At 49.6% G+C, this 18,768-nt stretch overlaps 1 protein-coding gene and 1 long non-coding RNA gene across 3 annotated transcripts in view; one reads left to right on the top strand and one right to left on the bottom strand.

Moving 5' to 3' along the window:
- Window positions 1–11,334, top strand: part of SCARA3 (scavenger receptor class A member 3) — a 32,661-nt gene extending 21,327 nt beyond the window's left edge. For both annotated transcript variants that reach the window (XM_029072419.2, XM_029072418.2), the window contains exon 6: window positions 8,255–11,334. In XM_029072419.2, coding sequence (XP_028928252.1) covers window positions 8,255–8,724 — 470 coding nt within the window. In that variant the 3' untranslated portion in view covers window positions 8,725–11,334. The remainder of the gene's footprint in view (window positions 1–8,254) is intronic.
- Window positions 1–18,768, bottom strand: part of LOC114814318 — a 56,954-nt gene that overhangs the window by 16,041 nt on the left and 22,145 nt on the right. Inside the window, exon 3 of the long non-coding RNA XR_003762096.2 lies at window positions 2,576–2,707. This is a non-coding gene — a long non-coding RNA (uncharacterized LOC114814318). The remainder of the gene's footprint in view (window positions 1–2,575; window positions 2,708–18,768) is intronic.

Raw genomic sequence — 18,768 nt, 5'->3', positions numbered from 1 at the left:
CTCTTTGCCCCGACTGCGGCGCGACACCTTCTGAGCACGGTGCGTCCAGCTCGGGTTGGGCTTTCCACCAGGGGGCGGCGTTGCCCTGGGGTCAGGAAGGTGGGCGGACGGGGGAATGCAAGCCCCCCGCCTCGGCCAGCGCCTGTGGATGGGAGCTGCTGTGGTCCTGGGAGAGACCCTGCTGCTCTGGGCACCCAGGCCGCCCCTTATGTACATATCTGTAATCCCAGGCCAACCCTTATGTACGTATCTGTAATACATTCATTTATATTAATGTCTGTCTCCCCCTCTAGACTGTAAGTTCACTGTGGGCAGGGAATGCGTCTGTTTATTGTTCTACTGTACTCTCCCAAGCGCTGACTACAGTGCTCTTCACACCGAAAGCGCTCGATAAATACGTTTGAATGCCTGGGGTCCAGCCTCTGTCCAAATCACTCCTCGCTTCCTCCGGCCCTGGTGGCACGCTGGACTGGCAGAAGAGTTGCTGCAGGCAGGAAACCACAAAGCCAGAGATGGTCAGTGGGAAGAGCCAGGCTAGAAGCTCCCCTACCGTTCTGTTGACTTCAAAGGCCTCAATGGCCCCATGGTCTCCAGGGCAGGCTAATTATCCCCAACATAGGATTAACGAGATTTAATGGAAAAGAGATGGGCTTCTAACCCGGGCAGCTGGAACACACCGGGGTCAGCAAGCGAAGGAAAATGCAATTAGAAATGAGGACTGGTAAAACATTTACACAGAAAATAAAGGGAGATAATACAGAAAATGAAATTTTTTCAGTTCATAATCCACTCCTGGGACTATGTAAAGTGAGATGAACCCTGTTGTTGGGCCAGTGAAAAGAGCACTGCTCTGGGAATCAGGAGCCCTGGGTTCTAGTAGTATTCAGTGCTTACTACGTGCAGAGCACGGTACTAAGTGCTGGGAGAGAATGCACAGATGATTCTGGTTCTGGTTCTACCCTAGGCTGGCTAATGTGGGCATGACCAGGAGGGATAAGGAAGAGTGTGAATGGCGTGCAAAAGGGCAAGCCACAAGCACTATAATTAATTCCTCTGCCCAGGATCTTGGACCCGAAGTCAGACAAAGCAACAGAGGAGGGTTCAGGGCCAGAAGAGGACAAGAAAACCCCCTAGCTCTAAAGGCAGTTTTGGAAAGTGGGTCTAGATGAGGAAGAAGGAAGGTGCTGGAAAACAGAGAGAAAGCGTGAGAATGACATCCCAAGACTGTGTGACACCACCCAAAGAGTGGCTCAACTGGATATAGAGGTTTGGGGACCTGCCAGATGGAAAAGGAGTCAAATAGGAAACCCCCTTCTGTCCATAAAGTGCAGAGACAACATCCTGAAAATTGTGGAATTGAAGGGGGAAAATGGAATAAGAGGTCAAACACGATTCTAAGAAGGTGTCACCATACTGGCAGCAGGTACAAGGGAGAAATTTCAAAAGGTGGTGACAGGATAAACAGTGGAGCTAGAAAAAAAGGAATGGAAATATACGGTCATAAAAGCAAAGGTGTGCAACAACCAAGAGAAAAAAAGGAAGGTGCTGTACCTAACATAGAGAGAAAAGAAAATGGAAGTTGAAATGTTAATTATTTCAGAACAATCTTTTTTGGGATGAAAGATCAGCTACATGGAAGTGGGGCTAAGTAGAATCAGAAATGTTATTTGCCTACTGTTGTTCCACTAAAGAGACAACCTGGAATACCAAAACGCAACTTGATTCTTTGACGGTCCGCTCCCCCTTTACCACCCCCACCCTTGAAAGATGGGCTCTGGAGCCCCACAGATAGGTTTGGAGCAGGCTGGGGGTCTTGGTGCCAGAAGATGCCGAGATCTGTATGTCAGCCTGACCTGCCCCAACCACCAGCTCACTCCCATAATTCAGCTCTTGGAAAGCAGCAGACCACCCATTTCTCAGGACCCGGAGCCAGTTGAGATCAGCCTTAATGGCCCGTAATTGCTTAATTATAACCCCTGGCTCTTGGGCCTTTCCTGTGTAATTAAGAGCCTCCCCAATCCTCATGTGGTTTTTCTATCCTTCATTTCCCTCCTTGTGCCAGAGGCTCGCTAAACCCCATTCCCACTTGTACTATTCATAGTTTGTCGATTTTACTAAGAATTTGGCCAGTCAACCCCACCCCTAAGCAATTCTCCTGCCTTCCACTGTCTCTTTCCCAGAACTGCATGCAGAATGTCGAGAGCAAGCGGATGCGAAGCTTGCCTCCTTCCCTCCCTCTGCTGCCCCTCTCTCTTGATATCCTTGGTGCCAATTTCATTCAACAGTGTATCATTTAGAAGAGCCCTGTGATTGAGGTTTCTGTGGCCAAAGGACCCCTGGAGGGAAGGGACTTCCCACTCACAAGACAGCTTGGGCTAGCCATGTTGGCTCCACTCTGTCCCCATCTTTCTCCCCTCCCTCCTCCCACTAGCTCAATCAAACCCACAGGCTTCCTCCTCACCGACCGGCTCGTTCCAAGCCCTGTCAGAAGGACTGTCGACCGTCCATAGAAAGGAATACATTTCTCTTAGACTGACCGGGGTTTTTATTTCACCCCTGCCCTGAAAATACTTACTGGGGTGGCCCCAGTTTTGAAGTGACAGCCATTTGCTGCTGCTGCTGCTGATGATGCTGGCGATGATGATGATAATGTTTCCTGTCAGGAACAATGCATGGGCCTCAGTCCTGAAGTCTCAGGACCGAAAATCTGCAAAAGAAATTGACTGCAATGAGCAGGACACAGAAAGCAATGAGCTGGTGAGCTGGCGAGGGTGTGGCACACAGAGCTTAGAACAGTGCTTGGTACAAAATAAGCGGTTAACAAATACCATCATCATAGTGTGTGTGCAAAGGATATTTTTTTGTGCAGAAAGGACTGTCCATGGGCTACCTGCAACTGAGAAATGTTTTTCCTCCCATTTGGTCAGATGCAAAACTGGGAGGTTGGCAAAAGGAGAGCTCTTTCCTCTGCCCTCAACAGGAATCTCTGGATGCCCAAGGAGAAGATATCTTGCTCTGATATCTCTGGGAAGGGGTGAAATTTGACTCAGGTGCAAGAGAGGTGTTCTTGGGGAAGGAAGGTTCATGGCCTTCTGGGAAAACTTTCTTAGGGATTTTCCTCCTGGAAACTCTGCCCTGAGGAAAACCAAGTAAATGTTACTTCTTCAGGATTTTCCTTGATCACCCACCCCCATGAAGCCACCTCTCCCTCCAGCTCCACTTGAGGTTGCCTGATGGAGAGAGGGTGGTTATTCCCTGGGCAGCGAGTTGTTACAGTCAGTCGATCATATTTATTGAGTACTTACTAAGAGCACTGTACTAAGAGCAGAGCACTGTACTGAGTGCTTGGCAGAGTACAGTAGAACAATAAACAGACACATTCCTGCAGCCCCTCCAGGGAGCAGGCTGGTGGAACCTTCCCACCCGGTTTCAGAGAGAGCGAATTGTTCCTCCCCAGAGAGCTCAGGGACCTGGACCAGAATCTACCCTAGGAATGAATTGAAGCTCCTCTGTGGCAAAAAGAGCAATCAAAGACTTCACCATCCATCTCTGAAGGGATCAGAATTCTACTGGAAATGGCTTGCCAGCTTCTGACTAGGCCATGGACATTGCTGGCTATTTCTGAGGTGGGATCTCTACTCCCAGATTGGTGTAAGCTAATCAAGCAATCAATCGTCATCATCAGCATTATCAATGGTATTTATTGAGCACTTACTGTGTGCAGAGCACTGTAGTAAGCACTTGGGAGAGGACAATCAATCAATTGAGGGCTTCTCTGTGCAGAGGACTGTACTAAGCACTTAGGAGAGTGCAAATGAGTTAGTAAACATGATTCCTGCCCTCAAGAAGCTTACAGTCTAACTAAGGAGACCGAGTCAAAAAATTTCCAGGTAAAGGGAGCATGGGATGGTTGCTCCAGAGACCTGTGATAGCATCCCAAATATCACCACCACTCTCTCTCCTGTCCATCCCTGCCTTTCTACTGAAGAGGCACAGAGAAGTCTCAGAAGGATAATGATAACAACTAATAATAATATTTGTTAAGTGTTTACTATGAGTCAATCACTGTTCTAAGCACTGGGGTAGATAGAAGCTGATCAGGTTGGGCACAGGCCTCGTCCCACCTGGGGCTCCCAGCCTAAAAAGGAGGCAGAAGAGGTTTTTAGAATGATGGCAGTTGACTACATGGGAGCCACATGGCGGGGGCCTTCCCTCCCGAAGTCACGCAGTTGAGCAAGGCAGTGTCTTTGGATTGTCGACCATACAGCAGGAGCCCAGAAGGTTTTCCAGCCAACAATATTTACTGAGCACTTACTGCATACAGAGCTCCAAACTAGAGGTTTGGGGAAAGTTCAAAAATATGTTTATTGAGGTGGCCCTCAAGGATCTTGCAAGTGATATATCTATAGATATGCATATGTAGATAGATGCATGTATATGTATATCGATATACTATAGTTCAGAGTGAGAGAATAAGATAGAAATGAGACATGTGAATAAATAAACATAAATATACAACATAGTAAACACTCAAGAAATACCACTGATGATGGCTGATGGGAAGGTAAAGGAATTGATCAAGGAAAGGCTACTGGAGAAGGTGATTTTTTAGGAGGGCTTTGAAGGAGCGGAGGTTCGAGATTTTCCAATAAGAGGAAAATCTCCCTGTCTCTCTCCTACATTCACCAGAAAATTTAGGCTGCTATGGTCTAGCTTGGGGCATTTCTCATTTGTCTTCCAAGATGGGCCAGCGGAGAGCAAGCAGCAGCAAGCCTTTGTTTGAGATATGTGAATGCAGTGAGCAAGCAAGTCATTAAAAATAAACTGGGTCATCAATGAATGGACACTACCCAGTCAAAAACAATGAACCGTCAAAGTGGCAGTTGCTCCGAGGCATATGTTTAAGTCTGTTATTTTATTGCTGGTTGTCAATTAATCCTCTTCTCTTAATTTGTTTCATATGAGGATGTTTTTGCTGAGGCTATGTTTTAAGCAACTTACATTTCAGTTCACAGTTGTTTTATTTCCCTGTGTTCTGGTTTATGAGATTTTGAAAAACTTTTACAGAGGAAACCAAGAAAATATTAGAGAAAAATAGTGTTTTGAATACCTATTTAAGTTTAAATAAATATATATATATTAATATAACCAGTTGTGAGTAGTGCCATCTAAGTGGGCTGTGTTCACTGAGAGGCAGATATGTTTTAAACCCCTTCTAATTCTGGTCCTCAGCAAGTTGACAGTGTTCATCATTTGTGACTTACTCCTTGCTAATCTTGGCTGCTTGGGATCACCAGCTGGCTGTACTTCACCCTGTACTTACTAGACCAGCCTCTACTTCCTCCTTCCTATTTCCCAGAGGAGCACAGAGAAACCTTTTTGCAGGGATGTTCTTGCTAGCTCCACTCCAATTCCTGCTTTTCACTACTCCGAACCTCCTCTCCCTTTTGATGTAAACAGGTGCTATAGGACCCAAGCATGCGAGAGGGAGAGAACCAGCATGTGTGCCCTCCTTCGCCCACAAACTGACTTTGCCAGGTGGTGACAGCCACCCGCTCAGTATCCTACCAGTTTATGGGTGGCATTAAGTTCTGTCTGCTCAGGAGAAATGAGCAGAATTTAAAGTGGCCCTGACAGGTGAGAGAAATGGTCCAACCGAAGCAGGAGTAAGTTCAATAGAGACAACAGGAAGTTAGATAGTACCGTTAGACACACAGGTGATTACTAGGCGTTTCGATATCTCGGGGTGTGTATCATTTTAATGGCCAGACTGTAGGGAGCAGCCCTCCGTTGCAAGCTGAGCTTTTAGGAACCCAGGAGCCAAGGAAGAGCCAGGAGCCCCTTAGACTGGGAACCCTGTATGGGACAGGAACTGTGTCCGGACTGATTGTCTTATATCTACCCCAACACTTCTTTGGTCCCAGAGTAAATGCTTAATAAATACCACTATAATTATTATTAATTAGTAGGAGCTGATGCTGCAACAGGTCACTACTTGGATTGGGCTGGCTCCAGGGCCTGCTGGGATTCAGATTGACTCAGAATAGCCGATTCAAGTTGAAACCAGGGCCATTTTTGCACCCCCTGATGGTGCGGAGAAAGGACGCCAAAATGGCTCCTCTCAACAAAAATAAATTATCCAGAAATGAATAAGGAAGTGATAATGGACCACAAAGGGAATATAATTTAGAATTGCTGCACTGTTCTTTTTAAAAACCAACATAATCCTGGGAAATTTACTGGCAAGAGTTTGACCTGCAAGAGCTGGGAAAACCTCTTCCTCCTTCATGCCCCTTTGCCAAATAGGTTTTTCTAACAGAGTAAGACAAATAGAGGGAAGAGGGAAGAGTAGCAGAAATACTTACAGAATAGAAAATACGATCTAAGCAGAAGGGTGATAGGTGTTGGAATTATTTATCTTGTTGAATAGAAGGATGAGTGACAGGAAAATAATAACGAAGAATATAAAGGCGGTAGGGATAGTGAGCAGATGTTTTCTGCATCCACTGAAGACAGAATAAAATAAGTTTAAATTGAAGCAACTTTAGGAAAAACTTCCTATTTGAAAGGAGATGTTTAGATGTATTACTAAGGGAGATTTTCAAGAAAGTTGTAAGCAACTCTCTGGGATATTTTTGAATGCATGTCTGGCTAGAAACAGGAGGATGGATTAGATGACCTCCAAGGTCTCTTCTACTAGCTCGGTGATTTAATGATGTCACTGGCTCCCGTGTGCTATTCAACAGTGCAGAGGAGGAGCGGTGTTGTGGTTCTTAAGCGATTCTGTCGGTCTGGGGGATGATTCCAAAGAGAAAGGACAGTGGTGGTTTTCTGTCTGCCATTAGTTGACGTGATTATTTTGGAAAAAAGCAATCCAGAGCTGTCTTTTTGCCTGGCACCAAGAACTCCAAAGTTGTTGTGCTCTTACTCCTGGTCAGACTCTCCCATTTCCCCTCCTCCTTTCCTTTCCACCTCTCCCTCCCTATGCCCACTAATCCCAGAGACAGAACAGGGGATTTTAGCCTCTGCCTTTGGCATCTCAGTGTGAGTCAATATATGACAGCATCCCAGTGAGGAGGGAGACCGGGTGGGGCGGTTCGAGGAGGAGGTGGCAGGAAACTGGGACTGTAGGTTTTCATTGGCTCCAATGGGGCATCACTGGGCTCCGATCCCCAGTTTAGATCATAACAAAGAACAGGCCTTACAGATGTTCTGTTCATTTAAAAATGTTCCCGAAAAGGGGATGAAGCTAGGAGGATGGACTGGGATCAAAGGAGCTTGGAGAGGCCACTAACAGCACTCAAGAATACCAGGCACCCTAACTCTGCTGACCCCACAAGTCCAGACAGGGTAGCGACCAGCTGGTAACCAGACTGACTGATATTAAAACCAGACAGATGGCCACCTTGATGGATGTGGAGGGAGTAGGGATGGTGTCCTGCCTAGTCTCAGTACTGCAGAGTACTCTGCACATAGTAAGCGCTTAACAAATACCAACATTATTATTATTATTAATCTCCCAGAGCAGGTGAGTTAGACACAAAACCAGCCCATTTGAACTTTTGACTATATCTAGCCCTCCGGAGATAACTCGCTTCCACAGCTTCAGGGGCTCTAATGAACCGAGACCGAGGTGGGTTGAACCGGAGGAGACCTGGGCTGAATTGGAAAGTGAGCTAGACCAAACTAGAATTGGTCTGGAACTCATAACCTGGGACATATGTCAGTGCAATCAATCGATCGATCACTCTATGGCATTTATTTAGCACCTAGTGAATGTGAAGTTCTGCACTATAGAGCACAAAAAAGCAAGTCACCCAGTCCCTGCCCTCAAGGCACTTGTAATGAGGGAGACCGACAAAAATGACTGAAAATGGAGTAGGAGGAAGAAAAAAAGATACAATAGGAAGTCATACAAGTGTATTAGGATAAAATAGCTGAGGAAATAAATGTACAAATAAAAGTATACATAGGTATTCAAGCATTGAGGAGTGGAATAAAATACATAAGTGCCAAGGGTTGATGTAACAAGGGTGGCTGTGAATTAATTGGTGAAGGCTCTCAGGAGGAGATGGAATTTTTGGAGATCTTTACTTTGATGGATTTGCCGGGGAGGGATTCAGGCAAGGGCACAATGTGAGTGAGGGGTTAGAAGTTGGAGGGCAGCAGGGGCTGCTTGGCACAAGGTAAGCACTTAACAAATGCCACAGTTATTATTATTACTCACCGCTCCCTTTTTCCTCCCCCTCTCCAGGTGTCCCAGGCCTTCCAGGACCAAGAGGATTCAAAGGCGATGTGGGCATGAAGGGGTCTCCTGGGAACAGGGGGCCAAAAGGAGACTATGGCAGCTTGGGGCCCCCAGGGTCCCAGGGCCCCCAGGGTCAGCCTGGTGACATGGGGCCAGTGGGAGAGAGGGGGCCCACTGGACTGAAAGGTTTCTCTGGCTTCAAAGGAGCCAAAGGCAGTTTGGGGCTCACTGGCCTGAAAGGAAAGCCGGGTCCCAAGGGCGATGTAGGACCCCAGGGGCCGGATGGACCACCTGGCCCTCCAGGACCCGCAGGCCTCCAGGGGAGGCTGGGGATCACTGGAAAGACAGGGTCACCGGGGCCGCAGGGGCTCACGGGCCCGAAGGGGGAGCCGGGGATACAAGGCCCTCCGGGCCTGCCAGGACCCCCCGGGCTGCCCGGACACCAGAGCTCCTTGAGAACGGGGTCTGCGACCTAGGCCTAAGGGTGCTGCCAAACCTGGGGCTAGTGTGGGAAAGGGGGAGGGTGGTGCTGGACGTGGCCCCGGAAAAGAAGAAACCTCTTCCCTTGGTATCCGAAAGCCAAGAGCTGCTGTCTCCCTCCCTATAGAAGCATCCAACAGTGTTCTGTCAGCCAGGGGTGGACCCTAATCCTGCAGCTTCCAGCCTCCTGAGCCGAGCTGCTGCCCGCCTTCCTGCTTGCTGGCTTGGATGGCCCCAGTGAAGCCCTGGAGCCACCCCTGCCCCACCCCACTTTAAAATGAGGGCTGGGGGAGGGAGAAGTGGCCTGAGCCACTTTCACCAGAAATCAAGGCTCTGGGCCATTGCAGAGGAGGAACCAGCCTCTTTGGTTCTGAAGACCAGGAGAAAAAACAACTACTGCAGCTTCCTCTTCCTTCTTTCTCCCTTCGAAGATGCGAAGGGCAGTGGTTCTTGATGAAGCTCCTTCTATTGGCTCTGAACCAGGTGGGGTCCTGTGGGGGTTCCCCCACAGGCAGGTCAGAGGTGGGAGGTGGGGCCTAGGTGTGGGAGTTGGAGCAAGTGGGTGTGTGTGTGCTGAGAATGACTGGCAAGTATGAGAACATGGATATCGCACAAGAGGGAGATATCGGCCCGTGTCACAGCCGACAGACTACTGTCCTCTTCTTCGAGCCTCTGCTAGCTTATTGCCTGCTGCAAGCTACATCCTGGGTGCCAGCCAGGAGGGATGAGGCAAGAAGGGAAATCTAGCTTGCGGGAGATTGTTTTGCCTCTAAATACTGAGTTTGATTGACAAGCGAAAGATGATATTGACTCAGAAGAGTCAAATCAGAGCCAAGCAGACTAGGGGAGTGGCTAGTGAGAGATGAATCTGAGGGTGCAGAGAGGTGGTTTCTTTGGCTGAGACTTAGGGAGAGGCAAGCAGTCCATTCTCAGGGTTCAGGCCACTCCTTCTCTAGTTCTCCCTTTGGTGAAAAGCCCGCTAAGCAGGAAATGGGTCTAATTTATGAGACCTTTCTTCTCCTTCTCCCGCTTTTCTTCCCTGTGCTCCCCCTGCTCTGCCCCGCCAACCGAGGCCTTGCTTCTTTTAGGCAGCAGCTGTGCGGTAGGGTGGACGAAAGAAAGGCCCCCGGGAGACTTTTGGGGGGAAAGGCACACCCACACACAGAGCACTCCAGTGGGAGCTCAGATGGACGAGGGGAAGCTGAGTCCTTAAAACTTTGGGTAAGGATGCTAAGGAATTGAGGCCATTGAGCATGGGGCTAAGACAAGTCACCCTGAAGACCAGGTGATTTGAATATGTTCACGGGTGTGTGCGTGTGTGTATGTGAGAGAAAAGTTTCTTTTAAAAGAAATCTCTGAACCAGAGCTTCCCATTCCACCTCTTTCTTTCCCCTATGACCCTACTGAGGCTGGACCTCTCCATCCCCAAGGGAATTCCCCAGTCTTTGCTGGGGAACAATGCCCCCGAAGAGCTGTCCCCCAGGTACTAGCTTTGTCCACTCCCCTCAGCAGATTCGGACGTGGACTACCGCACCCTGAGAAGCTGTCCACCTGGCCACTTGTGTGCTTTGGCCTCCTGAGATACTCAGTGAGACAGGAACTCTTCTTTTCCCCCTCCTTAAATGACTGTCACCTATACCAATCCCCAGATCAGAGGGCAGGACCCCGAGAATGGTTCCATCAATTAAAGGGAAGAGGCCAGAACTTCAGCCAAATATAGCATCTGGCCCCTGCCGCTTCCTCGATGCTGGCCCTGACCTCCCACCTTGAGCAAGTGTTGAACCCAGTGCCAGAAGCTCTGCTATGAAAGGTTAAAGGTCAGCAACTCTCCAGCCTTGAAGGTATCAATTCCAATCCAGCTACCACATTCCCCAACAGGGAGCAGTCTTCCGGACACTAAGTGACTCTTGAATAGGGTGTGGTGTATTTAAGCTTTACCCCAATCTCAATCCTCCGATTCACCTCGTCAGACCCTGGGTCTCTCATCCCTCAGAGGCCCCTTTAGCTCTGTGTTTGCTTCTTGCTCTTCCTCCTTCCTCCTAGAAGCAGTTCCATCTCCCTCCTCTTCTATTCCTGCTCTCTTCCTTCTCTCCTTTCCCACTCAGGAGGCAGAGCTAAAAGGAGTGAAGCTCCCGGGGGCAGAAAGCTGGAGAAAGACAGACTGCAGCACAGAGCGTCCCATAGGTGAGGGACTTCCAACCACAACCCTACCAGCACCTCCTCTGCAGCCCCAACTGCCAGTAACTGGTCTTTGTGCCCACACTCTCCTGTTGTTTCCTTGGCAGAGATGTCCTGGACAGGTAAAACTTCTTTTAAAATAGGTAAACTAATTTTTAAAATGTAAAGCAGGTTCATTAAAAACCAATTTTTCCCAAATTGAAAACAAAAATTACCTCCTAAACTGTTTTAACCTCTGAAATCCAAATGAACTTATGAGATGTGCCCCTGTGTTCTCTGATGGGGTCCTAAGCGTCTTGTCAGGCAGAGGGACGTGCAACTGGTTTGCATTTCTCTTCCTCTCTGCTGCCATGTAACCCTCGTATCTATCCATGATATCATGCAATGTATTATTCCAGAAGCAATAAAGAGATGACTGTATGAGGGAAGCTGGATTCGTAGCCTTTCTTCCGGTGGGGAAGGGGGGCTGAGCCAGGTAGGAGGGAAAGCGGACACCTTCTGGCAGGGCAAAAAAGGGTTGTATGCACAGATGACAAAACAGCCTCCTTGTCCCATCTGTCACCAGACAGCCTCTGAATCTACCTATCTGATCAATGGTCCAACCTAATAATTACTGTAGTATTTGTTAACTGCTTATTCCCTGCTAAGGACTTTACTAAGTGCTGACGTAGATGTAAGATAATGAGATTGGACATGGTCCCTGTCCCACATGGGGCTTGAACTCTAAGTATGCTGAGAACTCTGCACTCTAAGAAGCAGAGTGGCCAGGTGGAAAATATACAAGCCTGGGAGTCAGAGGACCTGGGTTCTAATCCCAGCTCTACCGCTTGTCTGCTTGGTGAATTTGGGAAAGTCACTTAAGTTCTCTGAGCTTCAGTTTCCAGTAGAGAGGTCAATGTTGACTTTGGTATAAGCAAGGTAGATGTATAGACCCACCCCCAAGTCCATGGCTAGCCACCAGGAACTCAAGCCCCGGAGCCTCTCCTACATCCTTCTATCCCGACTCCTCAATGCAGTTTTAACATTCCCCCCCTTCATTTTCCTGTGGCTCCTGAACCTCCTCCCTAACCTCTGTGCCTCAAAGCGAATGGCCCGACACTATCCGCTCCCTTTCTCTGCCCCTACTAGCACCGCTTTTTGAATAAATAGAAGCATTTATTGAATGCCTACAGTCAGTCCCTCCCCTCACTGTAATCCCCAGAACAACATGGCCACAGGGCCTGGGATGGGGGAAGCCTGGCAGGGGACCGTAGCCAACCCCCACTTCATTCTGACCCAGCCCAGCCCAACTCCCAGAGCTATGGGGATCTCCACAGCCAGGGAAGGAGATGCTGAAACCATGAAACAAGTTTTTTCAAAATTCAAAAAGCAGCCTTGGGTGGGGTGGGATTGAAGGGCGCTGATGGGAATAAAGGTGGCTGGTAGGAATAAAGGTGTGGATTCGAGACGTGATGGGAGACACACACAAGACCCGCAATGAAAAGGGAAAAACTTTGAAATTCATGGGGCAGGTGGAAAGAGAGGGAAGGATTTTAGGAGTATGAAGTGGGAGCATGTCAGGGGATTGCCCAGCCCGAGACGCCGATGTTGGAGAGTCAGCACAACTCTTTCACTTCCACTGAAATAAAATCGGGTCATCACACCACTAAATAGACCATCCATTCCAAACCTAGTCACTCCTAACCTCTACAGTTCCCCTTTCCTCAGGCAAGAAACCCCAAAGTCCCCAACTTTGTCTCCATCCCCTCTCACCGAATCATTTATGGAGTGCTCACTGTGTGCAGAGCACTGTACTAATCACTTGGAAAAGTACACTATCACAAGGGAACATCTCTATCCCCAGCAAGCTTACAGTCTCTCTGTCCAAACCCCCAGTCTTCCTGCCTGGCATTAATCCATCTTCCGATTTTGAAGAAAAAAAGAATCTCACTGTGAGCCAAGAGCCCAGGGGGCACCCATTTTGCTTCTCCGTCATTCACGGTCTCCTAATTTTCTCAGCTCCTTCACAGCCTGGGGCTGATGCCCCATAGAACCCCAGCCTGAATCTCCAATCACAGCTCCCTGTGTGCTTACATGGCAAATCCAGAAGGAGAATTTCAATGGGTAGAGTGTGGGAGGAGGTGGAGTACCCCCCTTCCCGTCCCAGCTCTGCTTAAGATAAATACTCAAAGGTCACAATCCCCATTTCTCAGATAAGGAAACTGAGGCCCTGTACTATTGCAAAAAGGGTAGGAATTTCCTATTTGTGCAGGGAGCCTTGGCTTCCTTGGGTTCTGAGGGAAGGCTAGGGATAAGGGTAAAAATCTCTGCTAACCTTCAGATCATCCTTCCCCTATCTCATGCTCTATAAGTCACTGGCATCCAGCCCGGTCTACCCAATAAAAACAATCCTATGTTCAATAGTTCATCTCTCCCAAAGTCTTCTACAGTGGGCGGGGGGGGGGGGGGCATTATTAAATTACAGAGGTTGAAACTGAAGCATTGATAGTTGACTAGGAGTGACCCCACAAGTCTGTGGGAAAGACGCAGCTAGAACCCAGATCTCTGGGGTCCCAGCTTTCTGCTCAACCCACACCATGCAGCTCTGAACGAGAGGCCAGAATGTTTGTCATCTCAGCTGGGATATTCAGCTACTTTGAGGGTGGAGCCAGAACAGGAGGGGAAAGGGTCCAAAAACTGTCTCCTAGAAAAGGACTCCGCTCTCCACCCCAGCCTTCTTTCCTACCTCTATTCGTCTTCTCCATGCCAGGAACTCTGTGCAAGGGATGGCCTGTAATGGGGAAGATGGGGGAGAGGAGGCCCCCAACCAGCACCAACATGGCCACATGAGCTGCCGCTACCTCAGCCCCCTCTGCCATGTAGGAAGGTACAGCAGCTGGCATTTCTGGCTGCATGGGCCTCCCCTCCCCCAGCCCAACTTCCCCCGTTACTCAGCATCCTCTGGCTCTGGGCCCTCGGGCCAGGATCAGGCCAAAAGAAACATGGAGCTCCCTTTCCCAGAACTGGAGGGGAAGAAAAGTACTTTAACAGCACCTACTTAGTATCCATAGCGCCTTGCTTCTCTCCAGGGACTGGAGTCCCAGCAGCTTCAACCTACTGACCTGGAGAGTTGAGGCTTGTCTGGTTTAGTGGCTCCATGTAGTCAATTCAACTGATCATCCAAGCCCCCAAAATCCACTTTGGGCCTCAAAATGATATCCTGTTGGGCTGTATTCAAGGAGCAAATTAGCGAGATAATTAATGCTTGCCCATGGCTGTGTACTTCCTCTTTAGAGGGGTAAAAGCAGATCTTTCAGGGACAATTTTCTGAGAGAAACTTTCCATTTCTGACTTGAGTCTGGCCAGAGCAAAGTCGCTCCCTGGGTCTCCAAACAAGACTTGTGGGAAGAGGGCCCTGCAGACAAGGGTATGTCCCGCCTGTGGGACCACTAATCCCGCCTCAAGCCCAGGAACTCTGCCTGACCGAGCAGGTTAACATGATAATCAGGCTCTGAGGAAACACCCCAAGAGGAAGTTTAAACCAAACTTGGCCTTCCGACCTCAACAGGTTTTCCCCTCAGCCCCCAGATCCCAGATAGAGTCTTTAGCCTGGGGATCCATTTTTTTTTTGTGGTATTTGTTAAGTGCTCACTATGTGTCAAGCACCGTTCTAAGGCCTAGAGTCGATGCCAGTCAATCAGGCCAGATACAGTACTTGTGGCACATGGGGCTCACAGACTAAGCAGGAGGGAGAACGCTGCTCCTTCTACTGAGAAGCAATGTGGCCTATTGAGTAAAGCACAGGCCTGGGAGCCAGAGGACCTGGGCTCTAATCCCAGCTCTGCTGCTTGCCTGTTGTGTGACCTTGGATAAGTCACTGAATCCACTTTGCAGTTGAGGAAACTGGCACACAGAGAAGTTAAGTGACCTGCCCAACGTCACACAGCAGGCAAGCAGCAGAAAACCCAGGTCCTCTGGCTCCCAAGCCCACACTTTTTCCACTAGACCACACTGCTTCCCAGTCCAGCAAAACGGGGTGGGAGGTACAGGGTGGAGGGACACTCGATCTACTTAACTTTCCCAGGTCTCCCTTCCATCTTCTTTAGGTTCCCTGGCCCTGACTCTGAGAGGGATGCCCTGGTGTCTTGTTCCTGGCTCTTGGGGAAAGAAGAGCTGAAGGAGGGGCCAGGGTGAGAATGCAAAAACTAGAATCCATCCCAGAGGCCAGATTTAGAGGACTGCCCTTACTCTCTGGGTTTTAGAAATTTTGAGCCTGACTCTAAAGAGTCAGGGACTTGGGGAAGCCTCCTCTGAGGCTGTAGCTCCAGAGACCAGCCTTTCAGAGGCAAACCTCTCTAGCCTCCAGCCCAGGGGCCTCAACCTTTCACCTCCGATGACCCCAGTCTCCCCCTAAGCAGCCCCTTCAGGAGAGAGAGCCAAGGAAAAAACTTCCAACGCAGCAGCCCGGCCTCACCACGAATCATGCTGAGCTCGGCAATTCCTACTGCCCACAGCTCAGCGGAGCCCAGCGTTGAGATCCACCTGTCAAAACAGAGAGGAGGTGGGAGACAGCGCAGTTGGAGGGGAAGAGCCGTCTGAGCAAGCTCTCTGCTTTTCAGGGAAAGAGCTGAGCTGGGATGGTCAGCATCCCCTAGCCCAAGGAAACTTCACCTTTTTTCTCAAAGAGGGGAGTGGACAAGAGGAGGAGGAGGAAGTAGAAGAGGCAGCAGGCGAGGCTTTTGAAGGATCCTTATGCTCTGCCTTACCACTGCCTCCACCGTGGCAGAATCACCTGTCATCTCTACCCACCCCTCCTCAAGTATTGGCAGGGCCATCTCTACCTGGGTGGGAGAGCCCTACCTCCGCTTGGCTGGCATTGCTCTCCAGGGCTTAATTCCAACCCTCCCTCACTCCCCACAGGTCAGGATCGAATCCCCTTCAATGTAGTGGAAGAAGTCCAGGCCAAGCCAAAGGGGTCTTCGAGTCACCCAGGGAGAGCTCAGTCACCTGAACACTTAGAACCTGGTCAGGCAGCCAGAGACACACACACGTTCCCCACCCCTGGCCAGCCCAGAGCCACCCTTCAACTCTGGATGCCCTGAACTCAGCAACTGGAGCCTCCTAGGGCCAGCCCTGGGTTGGGGGTGACAGCTGAGTTATAACATCTATTTAGCAGCAGCCCCCAAATGAAGAAGAAGCTTGGGCTCATGATGCTATGGGGGAAGTCCACATCCAGACAAGTACTGTGGCTGGGATTATTGAGGCAAAACTCTGCCTTTGAGAGAACATAGTGGAGGTCTGCTGTGATCCTCCCCCTTTGAGAGGGGACTGATGAAAGGTTCACTCAACAGTCAGTTGGGTTCTTCTCTGGGAGAAAGGAAGGAATAAATTAATTAATGATGTGAGGAACCAGCTGGCTAAAGCCCAGGCTCTGTCAGGAGCGAGTAGACAGCTAACCAGACCTGGGGTTGGCAGGGGCAGCCGGGGACCACTCTGAACCTGCCCAGAGGTTGGGAAAACTCAGATACTGTGAGCCCCGTCAGTCAGATGCTACACAGGCTCGGCCATCAGCAGCAGACTTAAAGCTGTGCTCACAGAGGGTTGAGGGGAAAGGGGTTTGGAGGGACCCTCACTTTTGCGGGGCTCAGTGAGTTGGGGAGAATCAAATGTCAGACTGAACAGTCTGCGGACCAGACTTGACTCTGTCTGGTTTAGATGAGTCCACTGAGGGAGCCATCACCTGAGAGTGGTGCTTACCACCTGGGCCCTGCCTCTGCCCCAACATCCTCCCGTGAACTGAGGAGAAGCTCCACCATCTTCTGAAGCCCGGCCTGGTCAACCAACAAAACCCCTATTCCATCTGTCGGGTGCAGCAGGTTTTCTAGGACTCGGCTTTGGGTCAAGGGCACAAGTCAGTCGTTGGCTCCTCCGGGATGGCAGCCATCAATCAATCAGTGGTATTTATTTAGCGCTTACTGTATGTACTGCACTGAGCATTCGGGAGAGTTCCAGAAACTTACAGATTAGTCAGTCATTAAAATAAATTAAAGATGGATATGTACATAAGTGTTAGGGGTGGGGAGAATATAAAAGTGATTAAAGGGTACAGCCCCGAGTGCCCTTTCCTGAACAGAGGATGGAGTTCCATCTGCCCTGAGGACATTATAAAGGCATCTCTGACTTGGGCCTTATTTTCTTTTGACTTTCACTGGTATGCTTTGTGGGGAGGAGGAAGGGAAGCAGCATGGTGTAGTGGAAAGAGCACAGGCCTGGGAATCTAATCTTGGCTTTGATACCTGTTTGCCTGTTTGTGTGACCTAAGGCAAGTCACTTAACTTCTCTAAGCCTCAGTTTTCTGATCTATTAAATGGGGATTCATTACCTGATCTCCGTCAGTGCTGAGTACAGTGCTTGGCACATAGTAAACAATTAATCACTATTATAATTTGGTTGAGGTGCTATCAAGTTACACTGGACAAGAGCGGAGTTAAGGGTCCTTTTGGATTTGCTGTCCTCTTCATACCGTCAGCTTCTCGATGCATGGGGCAAGGTGGGCTTGTGGGGTGTTGGACTTTTGACACCAAAGCTCCTTGCTAGTCTGTCTCATCTCACAGCCCCAGCTTGTCCACATTGGTCATCCCGCTTGGGCCAGACCCACTAACAGGATAGCAGCTTGGACGGAGCAAGGACTGCGCTTCCCTCCGGCTCCAATGCTGGCTCGGGGTACCTGCGGGCCCAAAGGGAACGTCCTGCCCTGACACCCGCTGCCAGGAGGACCAAGCCGAGAGGGTGGGTAGGAAAGAGGGGGTGGGGGCAGGAGGGACTCATCCTAGCCTCATGCCACCCTTAGGAGAGGTGGATGGGCAGTCTATTATTTCCCTGACAGTGTTGGAACTCCCAGGACTTGAGCATGGGAGTGAGTGGTCCCACTAGATTGTCAGCTCCTTGAGGGCAGGGAATGGATCTACCGGTTATACTCTATTGTACCCTCTCAAGCGTTTAGTAAAGTGCTCTAGCAGGTAGGTTTCCTGGTTTTCAGCCAGGTGGCCTGCGTTCGACTCCCAGTATGAGAACAATTAATTCTCCCCGTCTAGACTGAAAGCTTGTTGTTGGCAGAGAACGTTTCTACCAACTCTGCTGTACTGTACTCTCGTTAGTGCTTCGTACAGTGCTCTGCACACAGTAAGCACTCAATAAATATGACTGATTGATCTGCACACAGTGCACATTCTCTGATTCACTATAGCAGCCCCAGAGCCAAGAAGATTGAAAGATCTTGGCTCGAACCCCCTGGACCGCATGCTCCATATGAGTTGAGTCCTGTCACATCTACCTGCTTTTTCTGTGGGTGCTGCCGATCCCAGGGAGGCCTAGACCTCAGTGTCAGGTCTCCGCCAGATGGGTGGGGTGGATTGGTGCCTTAGGGTCACTGCCTGGGAGAAACACAAACTGGGAGAATTGAACATTTCTCCCCTTGTTAATTGTACTGATATAGGATGGCCACTGAGAGCCCTAGGGAATACTAGGTGGCCCTCTGCCTATCTGGAAGAAAAAAAATGTACGTTACATCTGGTGAAGTGATACCTTATGGGATCTTTTACTGAAACCCACTTGAGTCTAGAGGGTGTCCTTGGGGAAATCTCTGACTTCTGAACCCCTCCCCTGCCCGCTCCACACAGACCCGTGCCCCAGAGCTACTGCTTTACCCTCCCATGTCCCTGTAAATATGGGCAGTACTTCTGGACTGTGGGACTTGGTGGTAGGAGTCAGATAGCTCACCTACTGAGTCAGCTCCCTGCCCCGTTACCTGCTTGCCTTCCCATTCTCCCACCCCACCTTCTTTGATCAAAGAAAGGGGAAGGTGAAGACAAATGGGAGAGGGG

Source organism: Ornithorhynchus anatinus, chromosome 9, assembly GCF_004115215.2.
Source record: "Ornithorhynchus anatinus isolate Pmale09 chromosome 9, mOrnAna1.pri.v4, whole genome shotgun sequence".
NCBI classification, from domain to species: Eukaryota; Metazoa; Chordata; class Mammalia; order Monotremata; family Ornithorhynchidae; genus Ornithorhynchus; species Ornithorhynchus anatinus.
The sequence above is the reverse complement of the archived record's forward strand: the minus strand, read 5'-3'. Positions and strand labels throughout refer to the sequence as shown.